This window comes from Trachymyrmex septentrionalis, unplaced genomic scaffold, assembly GCF_001594115.1.
Source record: "Trachymyrmex septentrionalis isolate Tsep2-gDNA-1 unplaced genomic scaffold, Tsep1.0 scaffold13, whole genome shotgun sequence".
In the NCBI taxonomy this organism is placed as follows: domain Eukaryota; kingdom Metazoa; phylum Arthropoda; class Insecta; order Hymenoptera; family Formicidae; genus Trachymyrmex; species Trachymyrmex septentrionalis.
Genome location: NW_017304438.1, coordinates 2,101,260 through 2,118,153, shown reverse-complemented (window position 1 = coordinate 2,118,153; position 16,894 = coordinate 2,101,260). Strand labels below are relative to the sequence as shown.

Below are 16,894 nucleotides of genomic sequence, written 5' to 3'. Positions count from 1 at the left end.
AGATTTGAATAAAATGCGCTAAAAAAAGTTTATTTACTTATTAATGAATAAACTTGTTTCTGATTCAGTACAAAAGCCTGTTTGTTAGATTCGGATAAATTATCGTAAAACTAAGCAAATTATTTAAATGAATATCCAGTCACAAAGTGAGATACATCAATTTTCTTTTTTTCTTCATGCTTTCTTTAATTCTTTATACAAATTAAAAATTAATCTCGTTAAACATAGGAACCGTCTCACCGTGAAAATTTAGTTTTATTCTGAATTCCGATTCCAACAATCGGTTTGAATTTTGTAGAAGTCAAAATGTTCCGGGGAGTTGGCTGTGAAAGAAATCGATAATGGTGCCGAAGCCACAGAATCCGAAAGTCATTTCGTTATTTACACTCGTTAGAACACGTCGAAAATATTGACGCCTCGTTCATCGTATCATCTCATATTTTGGTCACAAGCATTTCGATGTCACGACACCATCACGCTACATACAGCTGTCTTTGCGGTGTAACGAAGAACGCCCGTTGTGAAGCTCACGTCGTACACCAATAGGGAGAGATATAGCTAGTGTGGATCACAAGCCAGCGTTATTTCCGAGTCAGTCTACCATCATTGCTGGTGGCGGTACGCTGAGTTCCCACAACGTTCTACCGCTTGCAGTTCCTCTGTAATGGTAGTGTGATCGTGTCAATTGGCGAACCGCGACCGATAACGTGAGTTATCCGCGAATCATCAATATCGTATTTTCTGCAACAATAAGAACGCCGGGGCACTTCTTCGGGGGAAAAATCGGAGTAAAAAATTGGAGCATTTCGAGACGAGCCCGTAAATGTCACACACACACACACACACACACACACACACAATCGATGATTTACAACATGCAGAATTTTTCACATACTTTGGGAATATTCCTTTATCTGTAAACTTTTACAGTCAGTTTGAAGATAATTTTGCTTAAAACGCTAAGCGACCAGTAACCTTCAAGTTGCGAGTAATTGAAGTTTGGAGATTTTGAGAAATTATGTTTTAAACATTGCGAGTGAACAGCTACTTTTTTTATTTAACTTTATCTGAATTCGTTTCAATGGTTACAAAAACAGTTGAAATTAATTTGCAAAAAGACAGAAAAAATTTGAAGCGAAGTATCTAGCGCAAACTTATTGTATTTTAAATCTTTTACGCAACGGAAAAGTTAATAAATAACAAAGAGATAATAAATAAAGAACAAAACAAAATGTGCAGTGTAATATGTATTAAAAAGATGAACTTTATATTTTATTTCTATTTCGTATTTACTTACGTTACTTTTTTACGCAGCTCCTATCATTGCGCTGACTAAATACGTGATTAAAAAGAAGATATGATAAAACGAGTGTAGTATTTGGTGTTATATTTATAAATAATTCGAATAATTTGAAACACATGAATAAAAATCGTGATTTTGTTTAACATGAAGGATTTGAAACGCAGAATGCAATGAAGTGCACACCGGAAATGCCTATATATATATACAAACAATTCTAATCTTTCCGACACCGCCACAATGATCTAATCGCAATTCGCAGCACGAAAAAATTATAAATTTCGTGTTAATGCTAGTATATATCATTTATCACGCAAAAAATATTTGGCTGCTCCAGCTAGAATTACAGCTATTTTTTATATCTGATAGAAAATTATATATCATACGCATAGAATTTATAACACAAATCTAAATTCGATCTCTGTCATCTATACGATTAGATGCAATACATATTTAATATCCAGTACTTGCTAGAAATTTATCTACTTTAACTATTTTTCGTACTTAAATAATGTTCGCTATAACTGCAAGATCACTTTTTTGAGTGATTGTAAATTTTAGATCTTATCTCTCTCACAGAATATAATAAAAATTATTTTATAATATTAATTATTTCAGATAATATTTATAATAATTAGATAATAACGGCGATATTAAACAATAGAGGAAAGTCACCGATATTAACATAGGTTTCCTAAAGTGACACCCCCTTATTTCTCAGAAGCTAACTATTGCACTTTATTAATACTAAAATAATGATCTGTTATACATTTCTTGTGATTTTGCTTTTCACGTGATTTTTCAAGGATTATCTGAAGACAAGAATAAATAATTTAAAAGATTTGCATTTATCGGTGCATAATAACTTTATAAGCTGCACGTGTGCGCATTTTTTACAACACAAGCTCTTCGATAAGATATAATAAGATTTAATGTAAATTCAACATTTGCAAATGTTACTTTTATTTGACTTTGAAGTTTTTTTTATGTATATTGAATTATTAATTTATAATTGCAGTAATCAATATTAAATTTAGCATCAAACATAAAAATTATTAAGAAATTACCTGACTAGGAATCCGTCATTCCAATAAAATCATAAACAACAATATAACTTGTGTAAATAGCAACGATTAATGTCATCGGAGTCATTGCGATGGGATATTAATGGTCGGAAATATAAACAAAATTATCTTACCATATATTATAAATTAACGTTATATCGACAAAAATTTATAATTTTTATTATTTTAGAACGTTTTTTTACAGCAATATATAAAGCATTTAAAATACTCAAATTAAATTCTTTATATTTTTTTCACGCTACGCAAATTGATTTAGACTACTGTGTTGAGCTGTTGATTTCGTGCACATGAATACCAAACGCAGAAACAGTTTTTCTGAAACCATACAATGCCCAGCGAGAGAATCAGAAGGAAGTCACAGTCATTGCCCTCGCTTCGGTCGTAACGAATTGTAAATAAATCAAGGTCTTCAATCACGATGTGATTTCGCGACTAAAACTGGTAGTTCGATTGACAGTGAATAAACTGTGGAAGGTTGAGTCAGTCCGACGTAGCTCGTAAAACCGCACGATCGATATTGTATTCCCGTCGAGCTAATTCTTGCATTCGGAGTGAGGAATGAAAACAGAGCAACAAAGAGAATTTGCTTTTGTGGAAACTTTTATAAAAACTTAATTTTATTAAATACACAATTTCGTAATTGTACTTCAACGTGCACGCAATAAGATTATTATATATAGTAACGTTCCAAACTGATGTCAAGTTTCATATGTGATAATAAGGTTTATAAGGTCAATTATTTGGCACTTCTCGACCTCTTTTTTTCTAAATCTAGCGATGCATCCTGTCGCCATCTAATACAAGCGCATACTTATGTGGGCTTATTATTATTAGCTGTAATTCACCGACCGCTCGATCGAACACTCGCGCGGTCGAAGTTCAATGCGCTATATTTTCATAATGGCGCATGCGTGTAAAATTCCGGGGTAACTGTGGTTCATCTTGTTTATTACGTTCTACACGTGGCGGTTTACACGTGTCACGAGTCAAAGCTGCATAACCGTTGTCAAATGTAAAAAAAAAAAAAATTAAAAATTGAAAAATATATGAGAGAAAGAACGGTACGTCTATTTCCTGGAGAAGAAATACTTCTGGCATCCTGAATGATGTAACACGCATGCTATAATAATTCGCTATAAAACTGCCATTTCATGTAGCTAATAAAAGCTGGCATTTTATTCTCAATCCATCAATTTTATTAGCTGTAATTCACAGATGTATACGAATTCACCGAATTCATATATAGTAAAGTTACGCTCAAAGTTCGATGTTGTTCAACTAACAGCGAAACATCACAAAATACATAACATGACATGTCATGTTTATGGAATTGTATGTCTTCCAAGATAAATTTTGGAAGCAAAGCAAAACCATGTTCGCTGCGATTTTTGAAAATCGGTGCAAACACACGTCATTTTGACGTCAAATTTTGATCATTTACTGACCATGGATGACGTCATTAAATATCTTAATGACGGTCGATGTCGTAGACTATTGACGTCATCGCGGAAACGTCATGTTAAAACATTTTCAAGCAGCTATTATATAGGGTCTCTGCACACATACAAGTAGTAAGCTGATGACGGTTGTTATTTTGACGTTAAAATGACGTCAGCATTGCTAGCTACGAGTATATGGGTCTCAACTCAACACAATGATGGCCGTATCTAAATCGTGAAACCTGAGTTGTAGTTGTGGATCAGTGCACAATCCCAAAATATTGTGCGTTGATCTACGACTATAACTGGCATTTTACGACTCAGTTATGACCTAGTGTTGAGGTCCATACATACAGCTAGCAATGACATTATTGCCATTTTAACGTAAAAATGACAAACGGCTTGCTACCTGTGATTATATGACATATTAATTAAGACAAATATAGTAAATACGAGTAATAATTTACAGCCGAAATTTATTGAAGAATTTTATAACAGTTACATATATAAATTGCATGTGTGTGCCTTGGTAGAAATTTCCTCGTCAGTGCGACGAATGCCACAATATTGGCCAGCGCCATGATACTTTGTCACTGTTTTGCCACGTCATAATCTCATAAAAAAATCTGACATGGTCCATAAAAAACCTAATCTTGTGCCTGATATGACCTGATATGACCTGAAAATAACATAGCATTCGCAGTAAAGTTTATTAAACAGTCTAACGTGCCCATGTCAGATCTAAGCTCGCGCCTCACACGAAAATATGACCATAACGCTTATTCGCATCGCAGTATTTCGCTGTGATGGATTTTCTAACCTGAATAGCAGGATTGGTGAAAAATATGTTCTAAACAGTTTAAAATATGCTTGATGTTTTAAATATATATATGTTTTTTTTATAGTACTGTTTAAAGCATATTTGAAGCATTAAAAACATATTTAAGAAAAAACACAATACGTTTTATTCTTAAAAAAAAAAAAAAAAAAAACATTAGTCTTTACCAACCCTACTGAATAGTCGTAAACTTTAATATCTCAGGCTCGCTGGGCAGAGCTTTTTTCTGCCAGATTCCTTCGTTTTATGCAAAACTACATCAAGTAAGCCTAATTTCATTGATTTTTGAGATGGCAGTGGTGAAACTATAATTATTATCTTTTTTTCTTGTCAAATCTCCATTTTTACACGAAAAATCAATAAAATTAGGCTCACGTGTTTTTCATAAAATGAAGGAATTTGGCAGGAAAAAAACGTCAAGCAGGAAAAAAACTCTGCTCCGCGAACCTGAGATATTAATCTTACGACTATTCAGATTAGAACATCTGTTACAGTCTGGGTGCTGGTAAGTATCGGGTCGCAGCCGAGGACCACCGTTTTTCGAAAAAGAACGGCAATAAGAATGCGATATACACTGGGGAAGGACAATTTAATAATATTAAACTGTCAACAGAGGCATAAGCTTTAAATACCTTATGTATTAATTAATTAAAATTATTAATGATTGGCATAGAAACGAACTATTATTACAAATGATATTTTGATTTGCATTGATATAAATCAATGAGAAATCAAAGTGTAAAATAAAAATTATATATTTGCTAACTGAAAATTAAGCAGGATCAAAATATGATGTCATAATGACGTGACGGAAACATTGGTTAGTTAATTTTTGGTTATTTAACGTCATTCGTACCAACATGACCAGAATTTGACATCAAAGTGATCTGTGTTTGCTAACTAATACTTTTTCTTTTTTAATAATTGTATTCATTTTTCTATAAAATTGCCATTTTTATTAAAATGAAAAAGCTAGCGAAAATAAATGAGTTCTTCATTAGTTTAAAGCCAGCTCCATACGCTCCATGAAAAGGAAGCTGGAGAAGAGCAAATAACTTTTGAACTGCTTTGATTGTGAAAGAAGTGGGGGTAAAAAATCAGCTTTCCTTCTGAAAGAAAAAATAAAATGAAAAAAAAAAAAAAATGAAATTGCACCTTAATATGAAAAAAACGTAGAATCCCGAGTTATCCGAATATTCACAATTATCACCTTCTTCTGTACAAGTTGTAATACAGCTGCGTTCAGTTTATTTCTACTATTGGAAATTTTGTTCGCTGAGATAAAATTATTCTCCTAGATTTAAAAGTATAATCAGCATCAAATGTTTATTAAACGTTGACTTCTAATGATTATTGACGTAACGTAGAACGTAATTCATAGTTTGATCTTATATAATATATTAAGATTATTTACGATCACGAGACACTTACATATATCATTTTATTGGTTAAATAGAGGACATCTTGTCAGTCTTACCACTGCCAGACTTAAAAGTTTAAATATAAAGACTCGTTCCTACTGAATTACTCATTGGTGTACTGGCTTATTTTTCTAAATTTATAAAAAAGAAAATTTTTCAAATTCTTCGCTCTAATTAAAAATCACATTTTTATATTTATGTTTTACGTTTAAAGTATTATATTGCATTATTCTATTTTCTTTTGCTTTTAAATAAAACTATAGATTCCACTCGTTTTGTCATGCCTTTTTGAATTACGTACTTTGTCAGCATGTGTAATCAGCACAATGACAAGAACATAGAAGCTGTGTAAAAAAAGGATAGATAAAAAGCAAAGACGAGACATAAAAATATTAGCACAAAGTTCATTATCTTTCTAATATACATCGCATCTAATATACACCTATTTTGTTTTTTATTTATTCGCACACTATATTTTGTTTTGTTACTTATTATCTCTTATTGTTAGTTGTTTATTAACTTTTCTATAGCGTAAAGAATATAAAATACGATAAATTTTGCGCTAATTTCTTCGGCTACAAATTCTTTAAATTTTCTGGTTTTTACATATTAATGTTAACTGTTTTTGTAATTAATTCTTTAATTCTGCTCGAATTCAGTTAAAGCTAAATATAGGGATGCACTGGATATCCAGAAAGTATCCGGTATTATCCGGCATTTTTTTACTATCCGGATAGTCGGATATCATTAGTATCCGGGAATATATTTAAAATTTAATATCATTAAATTGTTGATTTTTTCTTATATAAATGTTCTAAAAACAAGTTTGCATATTCATGATGCTATAATATCTTATACATTGTTACAAAATTACAATCTTTTTCTCTATAGGCTTTTTTTATTAGAAGACATTCGGAATCCGATCGGATATCCGGAAAATGTCGAATATTCGATTCGAAGAAATTGCCTTCTCGGATATCCGATCAGATACAGAATATCCGATGTTACATTCTGTCTGGATATCCGATATCCAATAATTTTATCCGGTGCATCCCTAGTTAAATAAATAATTCGATAAAATTTAACAACAGTTATATTATCGGGTGGCTCAATAATTCGATAAAATTTAACAATAGTTATATTATGAGGTGGTGCAATAACATAAAACACAATTGGGAAGGAGCATATAGCCACACACGCAAGAAGTTTTTTACCAAAATAAAAAATGTAATTTTACATTTTTAATTTGAAATATACGACTTTGGCAAAAAACTTCTTGCGTGTGTGGCCGTGTCCTCCTTCTCATTTATGTTTCAATTTAAATAATTCGAATTATTCATTCGTAATGTTTCGTCAATTATCTTCAAAAGATTGGCTTTAAAGGTCTTCAGCCTTCAGATTAGAATCAATGCTCGCAAAGATTTGAACATTTCGAATTTCTGGCGTGCAATCCCCACCACCGGCGGCCAAGCTGGGAGCGTATCTTCCGCCAAATTATTATTAAAATAATTTTTTTTTATTTAATATAATTTATTTCCCTAAACATAAAAATTTCTATTGTTAATTTATTCATTGTTCCTTAATAATATACTTATATCTTAACGTAGTTTTCTAATACATTACATAATTATGAATAACGTACATTTCGACAAGCTTTCCACATCACCTGTGAGGTACTATTGTAAGATGCGTTTTTTTTTTTTTTAATGTGGTTTCCCCAGTAGGCCTAGGTATTCCACAAAAAGAAAAATCAAACACTCGAATGTGTCTTGGCAGGAAAACAAAATTATATATCATATTATACGATATATAATTTTGATTCTTCTTTTTGTGGAATAGGCTACTGGGGAAATAAATTATTTAATAAAAAAAATGTTTCAATAATAATTTGGCGGAAAGTGCGCTCCCAGTATATTTCTGATATAGGGACGCTCTGGAGCCAGAGAGTCACGTGAGCGTTCGCCAAATCTCGAGCGGTGGTGGGAGTCGTTCGCCGGAATAAGCTTGAAATGTATAAATCTTTGCGAGCATTGGATTAGATTATAAACATTAGTCACAATTTGATGACTGGACGCGTGAAACTTTGTTCTTTTTTTTTTTCTTTCTTTGAATCATCCATTCTTCTGAACGCTTAGTTCAGTTTCAGTTGAAATCATTTCTTCTCGCGTCGCGTTTCTCCGCTGATATCAAACGACTCGTCGCACCGCGGAAGAAAGTATCGCGTAATGACAACCGCTAGCTGAAGATAAATCGTTTTCGAGAACTCCAGTGTGGGAAGATCGTCATGGACCTTACACCAGAAGGCAAAGTAAATGGAGCCGATAACGGTGTTTGCGAGAAAGATGCCTTCAATAATGTCAACGGCGTTATATGTATGTCATATCTTTCAAAAATGGCTGCAGTGGACATCGAATTCAATGATGTGACATATTCAATACCGATCCCCCAAGGTAATCAATTACTTTTTGAGACTGCTATGCAATCTATTCGATAAAAGCATGACCGATATATCTTTGCTAGGTAGCAAGCTGACGTCAAAATGATGTGCGTGACATATTGTGGTTCGATTAATTATCAATATTTATTGCTTTACGTCGCTTTTTCCATTTGTTTACTTTTACATTTTTGCAATGGTTTCTTGTGACATCTACGAGTGTGTACAAATATAAAAATAATCTCGAGTTTTTAGCGCGAGACTCATCGTTAAAAATATCGTTCTCTGGTAAAATGAGATAATAATAGCTGCGTTCAGCAGAAAAGGTAGTTTTGCAGTTGTTGTAAAATTCTTAAATATTTTGGTTTATACGTTTAGATCCAATGAGGAACTAAGAGCAAAATCAATTATATTAAAGAATTTTAAAATAGTTGCAAAACTGTTTTTCTGCTGAAAACGTAGCCATTAACTAATTCGGCCCGAGCGGATTTGCATCAACCTGTTGGATTAATAACGTTGTGCTCTTCTATTGGTAAAACATGTACCGTCAACCAATAGTAGAGAATTAATCCAACCCAAATCGGTGCAAATCTGTTTGTGTAAAAAATGCTACAAGACTCTTTGTTGACTAATACATCATAGAGACAGAACCTTTCTGTTCGTTCAACAATTTTTCTCAAATAAAAGTTTGCTCGGTGTAAACAAAACACATTCTGAACAAATACAAAGCTGCTATTTGTTTAGGAGACACAGTTGACACAAGTAGAGGAAAAGCTTATATTACGAGACCGGGTTCATTTGGGTAAATGCTAGAAGTCTATGGGCAGAATTTAAAAAAATAATAGATTATTTTGAAAGGAATTTAATAAGATTTAAGATAATGTGATGTAAAATTTAATTCAAATTCTATTTTTTTTTTAAATTAAAGAAATGTAAAAAGTGAGCAAATCGTAAAGTCAAAAAATTGTGTTTCTAATGTTACAAACGTCAAATTAAAGAATTAGTGCCCGTTTTTTGGGTCAATACATTTAAGTACTTTACCCAGGGATTGGACAAGGTTGGATTAGGTTTTAGCCACTATTTAGATAAATACTAAATTTTATATTTAAAATAACGATAAGCACTTCTTTTAATTATTTTGTGAAATTGGGATAATTTATTTGCTAATTTTAATTAATCTATAATTTAGAATAGGTTTATCTTTATTGCAAGCAGTTTTATTGCTTTTGTTATTAATAAAGTTATCTTGAAAAATATTTGGATGGATTTCAATTCGATTTTGGAATTGATGAAATTTTTGGTAAAGCGGGGAGGAAAAGTATCAATATTTAAAAATAACTTCGTTTGATTAGAAATTTGATTCTTTTAATCTGGACACGCAGCCCTTTTAGATATTCAAAACTGATTAATTTAACAATTTCCACAAACACTTCTCTCGAAAAGATATTTAGACTATCGCCGCAGTCTTCGTCAGCGACAGTTAATCATTAAATCTGTTGCTACTATCTTTGTCAGCAATAGGTTTTTCAAATCAATAAGTTCGGCTTGGAATTAATCTTTAATTTGAAATTATAATTAATAAGGATCAAAGATCAAACCAATCAATATCAACATTCAAAATTAATTTACCTTTAATAAGCTGATTTCCACAGATATTTTATAATTTGGATACAAAGTTGGTCCTTTCGGTGCAAAGTTCTCGCACGACTAATTGTTCACTGCTTTTATACTTTAGTGATAAAATATAGTGGTAATAAAGTTAGTAGTAAGAAGCTCTTCGCGCGGCTTTCTTATCACTTTCTACTTAGGAAAAGGTGGAAAAATCTCTCGAAATATGAGTTGCTATTAAGCCTGATTATCGTTTGAGACTCTCTTATATTGTTTTTTTTATTTCAAATCTAAGTTATAAAATTGTTAATGTTAAATAAATATAGAGTCATAAATTGCTAATTCTATCTTATTAATTTGGAAAAGAATTACTTAATTAGTAACATTTATTTGTACTTCAGCAACATTTTTATGACATAAATCTTATTCTATCAGTACATGAAAAATTTATTGCCAAATATTTACTTATTAAATAATAAACAAAGTTTAAAGGCTCATCTCAACGAAACTTGAAAGCATCCAAATTTTAAAATCTTTTTTTATAATGATTATAGGCATGCTCTAATAATGAATTTTTCACTAAATAGTTTTCAATTTAAGAGCAAATATATTCATTGGTAGCATCAATAGATAGCGTTTAGTTTAGCAGAAATGCCGCTATCTCATATTAGGCGTCTATCTCATAATAGGAAGTTTTTCTCTATTGTTGTTCTATTTTTGTTATTTATTAAATGCCAAGAAGAATAGAACAACATTTATGTCGACTGTGTCTCTTAATAGGGAAACAGCTTATGTTGTAAAATTGGTAAGAAATATGCCTTAAAAATCCACAATAATTGACAATGGCGGTAACTGGATGACTTATTTAAAAAAAAGCGTTTATTGTACATATATAATTTTTGTACAATAAATAGTTTAAAGATTATATCGATTACACTTTTATCGGATAAATTGTATAATTAACATATAATTAACAAAAAAAATTTCAAACTTTTTTTATACTCAAGCCGGAAACGTTTCACGAGCGGGATAAAATAAATTTGTAATGATATTTAATATTTTTTTCTTGGAAATTGAGTAATCAATTACACATCCTAAGATTACCATATAATTAAATATAATTAATCAAAAAAACTCAAAGTTATTTAGTCAGAATATTTTCTTCGCGGAATAGATAATTTCGCAATATAATCTTTTCGTATGAATCCGGGAACTAATTATTCTTACGATTGTCGATAAAACAAATAATCGATTCTACAAGATAATGATTCGTTACATGATCTAAAGACCGACCTATTGTAAAGCATGTGTAATACGTAAATCTATTAATTGTAAAACAATCTCACAATGTATACCGCATAATAATTGAAACATTCGATTATGTTCAAAACATTTATTTCTGATAAAAGCACATTAATCATATGAAATGCTGATGCACAAATACACACTTAACAGTATAAATTCTTTTATATATTATACAATATATCAAACAAACAATGTATTCGAATAAAAAAGAATAGTATCTCACAATTTATCTCTACCACAGTAACATTTTCGGCATGTAATATTTTTTTTATCAAATGTAATCATCTTGTACAATTTTTTATAAACAACAAGAGTTTGAAATTACGTTTCGCAATTTATACTTGTATGAATCATCGCGTCAACTCTGTAATTTTTAATAACAAATGTCACGATTATTTTAATTCTTTATATTAATGTTTTCGATAATACGATTAGCTTTCAATAATATGATTGAAGCGTGAGAACGATATGCAGTTGAGAAATATGTTATGTAGTAAGTATTACACATATCGAGTTGTAATTACAGATCGAAGTCTACTAATTAATTGGCAAATGATAAGCTGCCTATACAAAGTACAGCACAACTTTCAATTTGCAAAAATGGTGTTACGCTCTACATCAAAGAGCATCTCATTTCATACAAAAACATTAGCGGCACATTATTTGCAATATTTTAATTATCAATTCCATATTGACGAAAATATTATATATTTAAAAAAAAGTAATCTTTTAGAGAATATTAACTTAGGCTTTTTTGTCGCAAGTATAAATTATTTTAAAAAATTAAATTGTTCATAAAGTTCTTTATCAATGCTATTGTTTAAAAAAGCAGGAAGATTAATTGTTGTTTTAATTATAATGATTTTGAAGGTTGTCATTAAAGTCATTTCAATACAAACGCTGACACATAAACAAACGGGAACCTTGATGAAAATAAAATAGACAATAGTAATTTACATTGTTAATGTATTTCAGGTCAAGTAATGCACTAAAGAATTGCAAATAAAGAATTGCTTACGTCATGTCAATGATATAAAGTATAAAGGAATTGATATGCAGATAGGATATTCCTCATTTTTTTCGATCGTGTAAAAATGTTAGCATACATTTTCGCTAAAATGTGTTAACACAATACATACTTTGTTAGATTATGCATGTGACGTCTTAGCGGCTGTAATTGCTTTAAAAGTAACATTATCTTGAACTTTGGTCACGTTTTTATCACGTCGTCAGAAATGCTTCAAACCATAGTCAAGTTAATTGGAATATTTTTACAATTATGCTTCTATACAATATTTTGTACAATATCGTCACAGAATATGCAACTCGGCTTCGCATATCTGAATAAATAGGCCGTGTAAATTTTATCTGAGGTTTTATTAGAGGTCATAAAAATTTAAAGATACGTCAGTTCAATTGGGTTAATAATAGTGATCTAACAAATTTATTATCAATTTAGTATTAATTCAATGTTAAATTAAATTCATTCACCTAGAGAAAGAGATCGATACGTTTTAAAACTTCCATTCAAATACTTTTTTTTTCGAAAAATTAAATTGTTCATAAAGTTTTTTATCAATGCAATCGTTTAAAAAAGCAAGAAGATTGACTGTTGGTTTAATTGTAATGATTTTGTAGATCGTCAGAAAGTCAATACAAATGCTAATGGACACAAATGAGAACTTTGATAAAAATGAAGTAGACATTCGTAATTTACATTGTATGTCAGGTCAAATATTGCAATAAAGAATTGCTTGTCATGACAATGCGTCCATTTCTCTTAAACAGTAAACTTTGTAAGTCTTATAAAAAGTATGCAAATAATGAGATGTGAGACAATCGCATAAAGATTTGTTCTAGGGATGCACTGGATCGTAAAATTACCGGATACTGGATATCGGATATTCGAAAGAAATGTAACATCGGATATCCGAGAAGGCAATTTTTTGAATTGGATATCCGATATTTTCCGGATATTCGACCGGATTCCGAGACAATGTTTTCTTTAAAAAAAAAACTGAAAACTGTAGAAAAAAAAATTGTAATTTTGTAACAATATATAAGATATTAATATTATGAATATATATATTTATTTATAAAACATTTATATAATAAAAAATCAACAATTTAATGATATAAAATTTCAACCGGATGTATTCCCGGATACTAATGATATCCGACTATCCGATTAAATAGTAAAAAAAGTGCCGGATAATAGCGGATAGGGGATACTTTTCGGATATCCAGTGTATCCCTAGTTTCTTCGATTCAAAAAAATTTTTTTTTGCTATAAGATTTAAAAAAATTTCTTTAATTTGAACGTTATTTCTCCGATTTAAACATTACTTTTTGAAATTAAATAAATTTTTTTATTTAATTTAAAAAATTATGTTCAATTTAGAAAAATAGATTTTCCAGAAATGCCGAGTAATCAACTACGCAGATTTATGTTGAGATTCGATTTGGAAAGAGGAATTAAGATCGATTATAAAATCGAGGCACGTATTGTTACATTATTTCGCCGACACAACATTCCGCTCGCTCAAGCAAAGAATTATAATTTTTTATTTATTTCCAATTGTTTCTCTTGCCGAAGATTCCACCACCTCAGAAAATATAGTTGCTACCTAAACATTTCACCGTCCTTTTTCCGCTATGCTGATTGATTCTTTCGTCTCTATATTTACTGTTACTGCACGAACGTGATTACGATATAATTTTATGTCAATACCATTCCATAAGATATTGTTGCGCACGCCGTAACGTGAGTATCTTCGAGCAACGAAGCATATAATGACAGAGCTAACGCGTGAAGTAACATGATACGATCAGCGTGTATTTCAGTGATAATGAATTAGCACACTATCGTTTTGCATCGACAATTTTCTGACGAGATACATTTTAAGGCAATTACCTTTCTCTCGATGTTTAATTAGATGTCATGTGTGAACAACCGTTAGCAATGTGACAGCTGATGAGAAAATCATTTTGCATGGAACTGAGAACCGAATATGTTATTTTAATAGAGAAAGATATATTATATTATATTAATACGTACAGTTGTACCTGTAGCAGTTTTTCAACGTGTACGAAAAGAACGATTTTGTTGAATTATTTAAACATTCAATTAAATACAGATCTAAAAATAATTTGATGGACCATCAAAATAGTTACGTAAGAATTTTAAGCATGATTAGCAATTGCTACAAAAATGTTCTAGCAATCAGTTTGAATGTTTTACATAATTATTTTGATTTGGTTTAACAAAATTATTTCCAAACCTATATCTAACTAAATTTTTTAATGTTTCAGCAAAACCGTTGTTTTAATTTAGGAATCACAAAGAATCTTCTTTACACTGAAAGTCACGTTTATACAATATGTCACGGAATCGGATTCATGAAAATATCGCGAACTTGCGGTATCTTCCGTCAGCAAGAAATTTACGCACAATTTCCAACGGTGAAACGTGAAATTTCTCGCGGTCTACAACGAAGATCCATAATACGATTATAATTTGCAACATCTCGCTTTCTATGCAGACGTAATATACTCGACGTATCTCTCACTGATATGCTCACCGATAACATTGATATGTTTATCTTGTTAAATTTAGAAATTACAAATCTCCGAATTTGCTTCTTAAACCGCTTATTTATCACGTGGATTGAAGTTTTATTATTGTTTCAATCATTAATTGTGTCACAGACTATAATACTTAAAAATAATCATACCAGTACCTAGAAAATGAAAGAAAAACAATGTATCATATTATTAAGAAAAATGAATAATACTAAAAACACAAGTATATTAATCATTTGTAACAAATAACAGAATGGGAAAAAATAGTAAGATAGTTTTACTAATAAAAAATATTTAGAATAGATCTGGTCTTCTAAGTTAAATTTCTCTTGTATGGTTTATATTTCTACTTTTTTACTCTATATTAGAAAAAAAAAACAGAAAAGGTACATAGTTTAAAAAATGCAGCTATAAAAACAGGTTTATTGTATCATGATATACCATTATAAAAAAGTGTATCCTTGTTAACTAAACTTCTTATATGATTCGTTTTTCTTCTTTTTCTTTTCACATTAAAAACAAAAATAGAAAAATAAACAGTGTTCAATTAAAAATAACAAATCTTATGATACGGATATAGTAATTTCATAAAAAAAAGTTTGTCTACCAAGTCGAAGGAATTTAATCGTTTTATTGTTAAAATTAATTGTTTTATTATATAAAGCTTATATAACTATCTATTGTAGTTATTTTTTATATTTCACTAATTTTTAATGATTATATTATTGCACCCGGAAAAAAAGGTTTGCCATGACCAAAAGTCGTTCATCAGTCCATTTTTTATTACAAGAACTGTAATACAATAATCGTAAGATTAGCGTATCTTAATAATTACGGCTATTAAGCTATGTCCATCTTATATTTTGTTCTCAAATCGTTATCAAATTGACATTAAATTCCAATGGAATTAAGTGCCAAAACCAGAGCTTACTGTGTCCGCAATAGGACAAGCAATGTAAACTATATCTGAAGAACGTATTCTGAAATCAAATTGAAGCCAATATCAAAACAGATTTGGTAATAGCAATATCATCACAGATCTAGATCAAATGCAGATCAGATCTGTAGTCAAATATGCTGACAAAATGGCATCAATTCAGATCTGTAGCCAGATATGCCAACAGAATGATGCCAAAACAAAGAATTCAGTTTTATTTCTGAAATATTGTCATGTGTATTTTAGAATGTGATGTTTATAAATAACTATTCATTAACATTACATTCTAAAATACACACGACAAAGTTATAAAATAGTCAAAAAACATTTGAAGGCCCCATTGGGGAAAGAGTTTGAGAATTTTCAAGGGGCTCGCCAACTTTATTTGCATTGTATGTCTTCCTATAGGATTCCTGGGCGTTTTTTTTTTTAGAGTGAGTCCATTTCGGGACTGAGTATAACAATGACAGATCTTGATCAACTTTTGTCGACAATTTGCCGTAAAGTTAGGTCAGCAAGGTTTGCTCAGCTTTTGTCGTCAACTTGCTCAGCTTTTATGATTAAATTACTTGTAAATTATGCTTGAATTTTATTGACAATTTGATATCATGTTCCTTACTTATCATCAATTTGCTGATAGCTTTGAATACAACAAAATTCGCATCAAATTTGGCGTCTTTCGTTTTCAAAATTTGTAGTAAGATTTTAGAAGATTTGTTTTCGATAAGATCTGCTTATCTGGGAGTATATTTAGTGGAATTTTCCTAACAATATTAGCAATATCAAAATATGTCTCCTATTTGTATCAAAATGATAAACATAATCTATTGTCAATATTTGCGATTACAGAAAAAATTATACGCGATTGTCACAACCAAATATATTGCTCGACGAATATTATCATTATTTCCGGTTGCAGCAACTGTAGTTTTTTCCGATGCAAAT

General features: G+C 30.5%; 1 protein-coding gene across 4 annotated transcripts in view; it reads left to right on the top strand.

The window, feature by feature from the left end:
- The first annotated feature begins 571 nt into the window (after positions 1–571).
- LOC108756943 (ATP-binding cassette sub-family G member 1-like) overlaps positions 572–16,894 on the top strand; it is a 31,826-nt gene continuing 15,503 nt past the window's right edge. Inside the window, exons 1-2 of one of the 4 annotated variants that reach the window (XM_018501152.1) lie at positions 572–707; positions 8,224–8,533. In XM_018501152.1, the coding sequence (XP_018356654.1) occupies positions 8,368–8,533 (166 nt within the window). In that variant the 5' untranslated portion in view covers positions 572–707; positions 8,224–8,367. Of the gene's footprint in view, positions 820–8,218; positions 8,534–16,894 lie in introns of all 4 variants that reach the window. The other 3 variants (XM_018501153.1, XM_018501151.1, XM_018501150.1) reach the window with 3 other exon arrangements.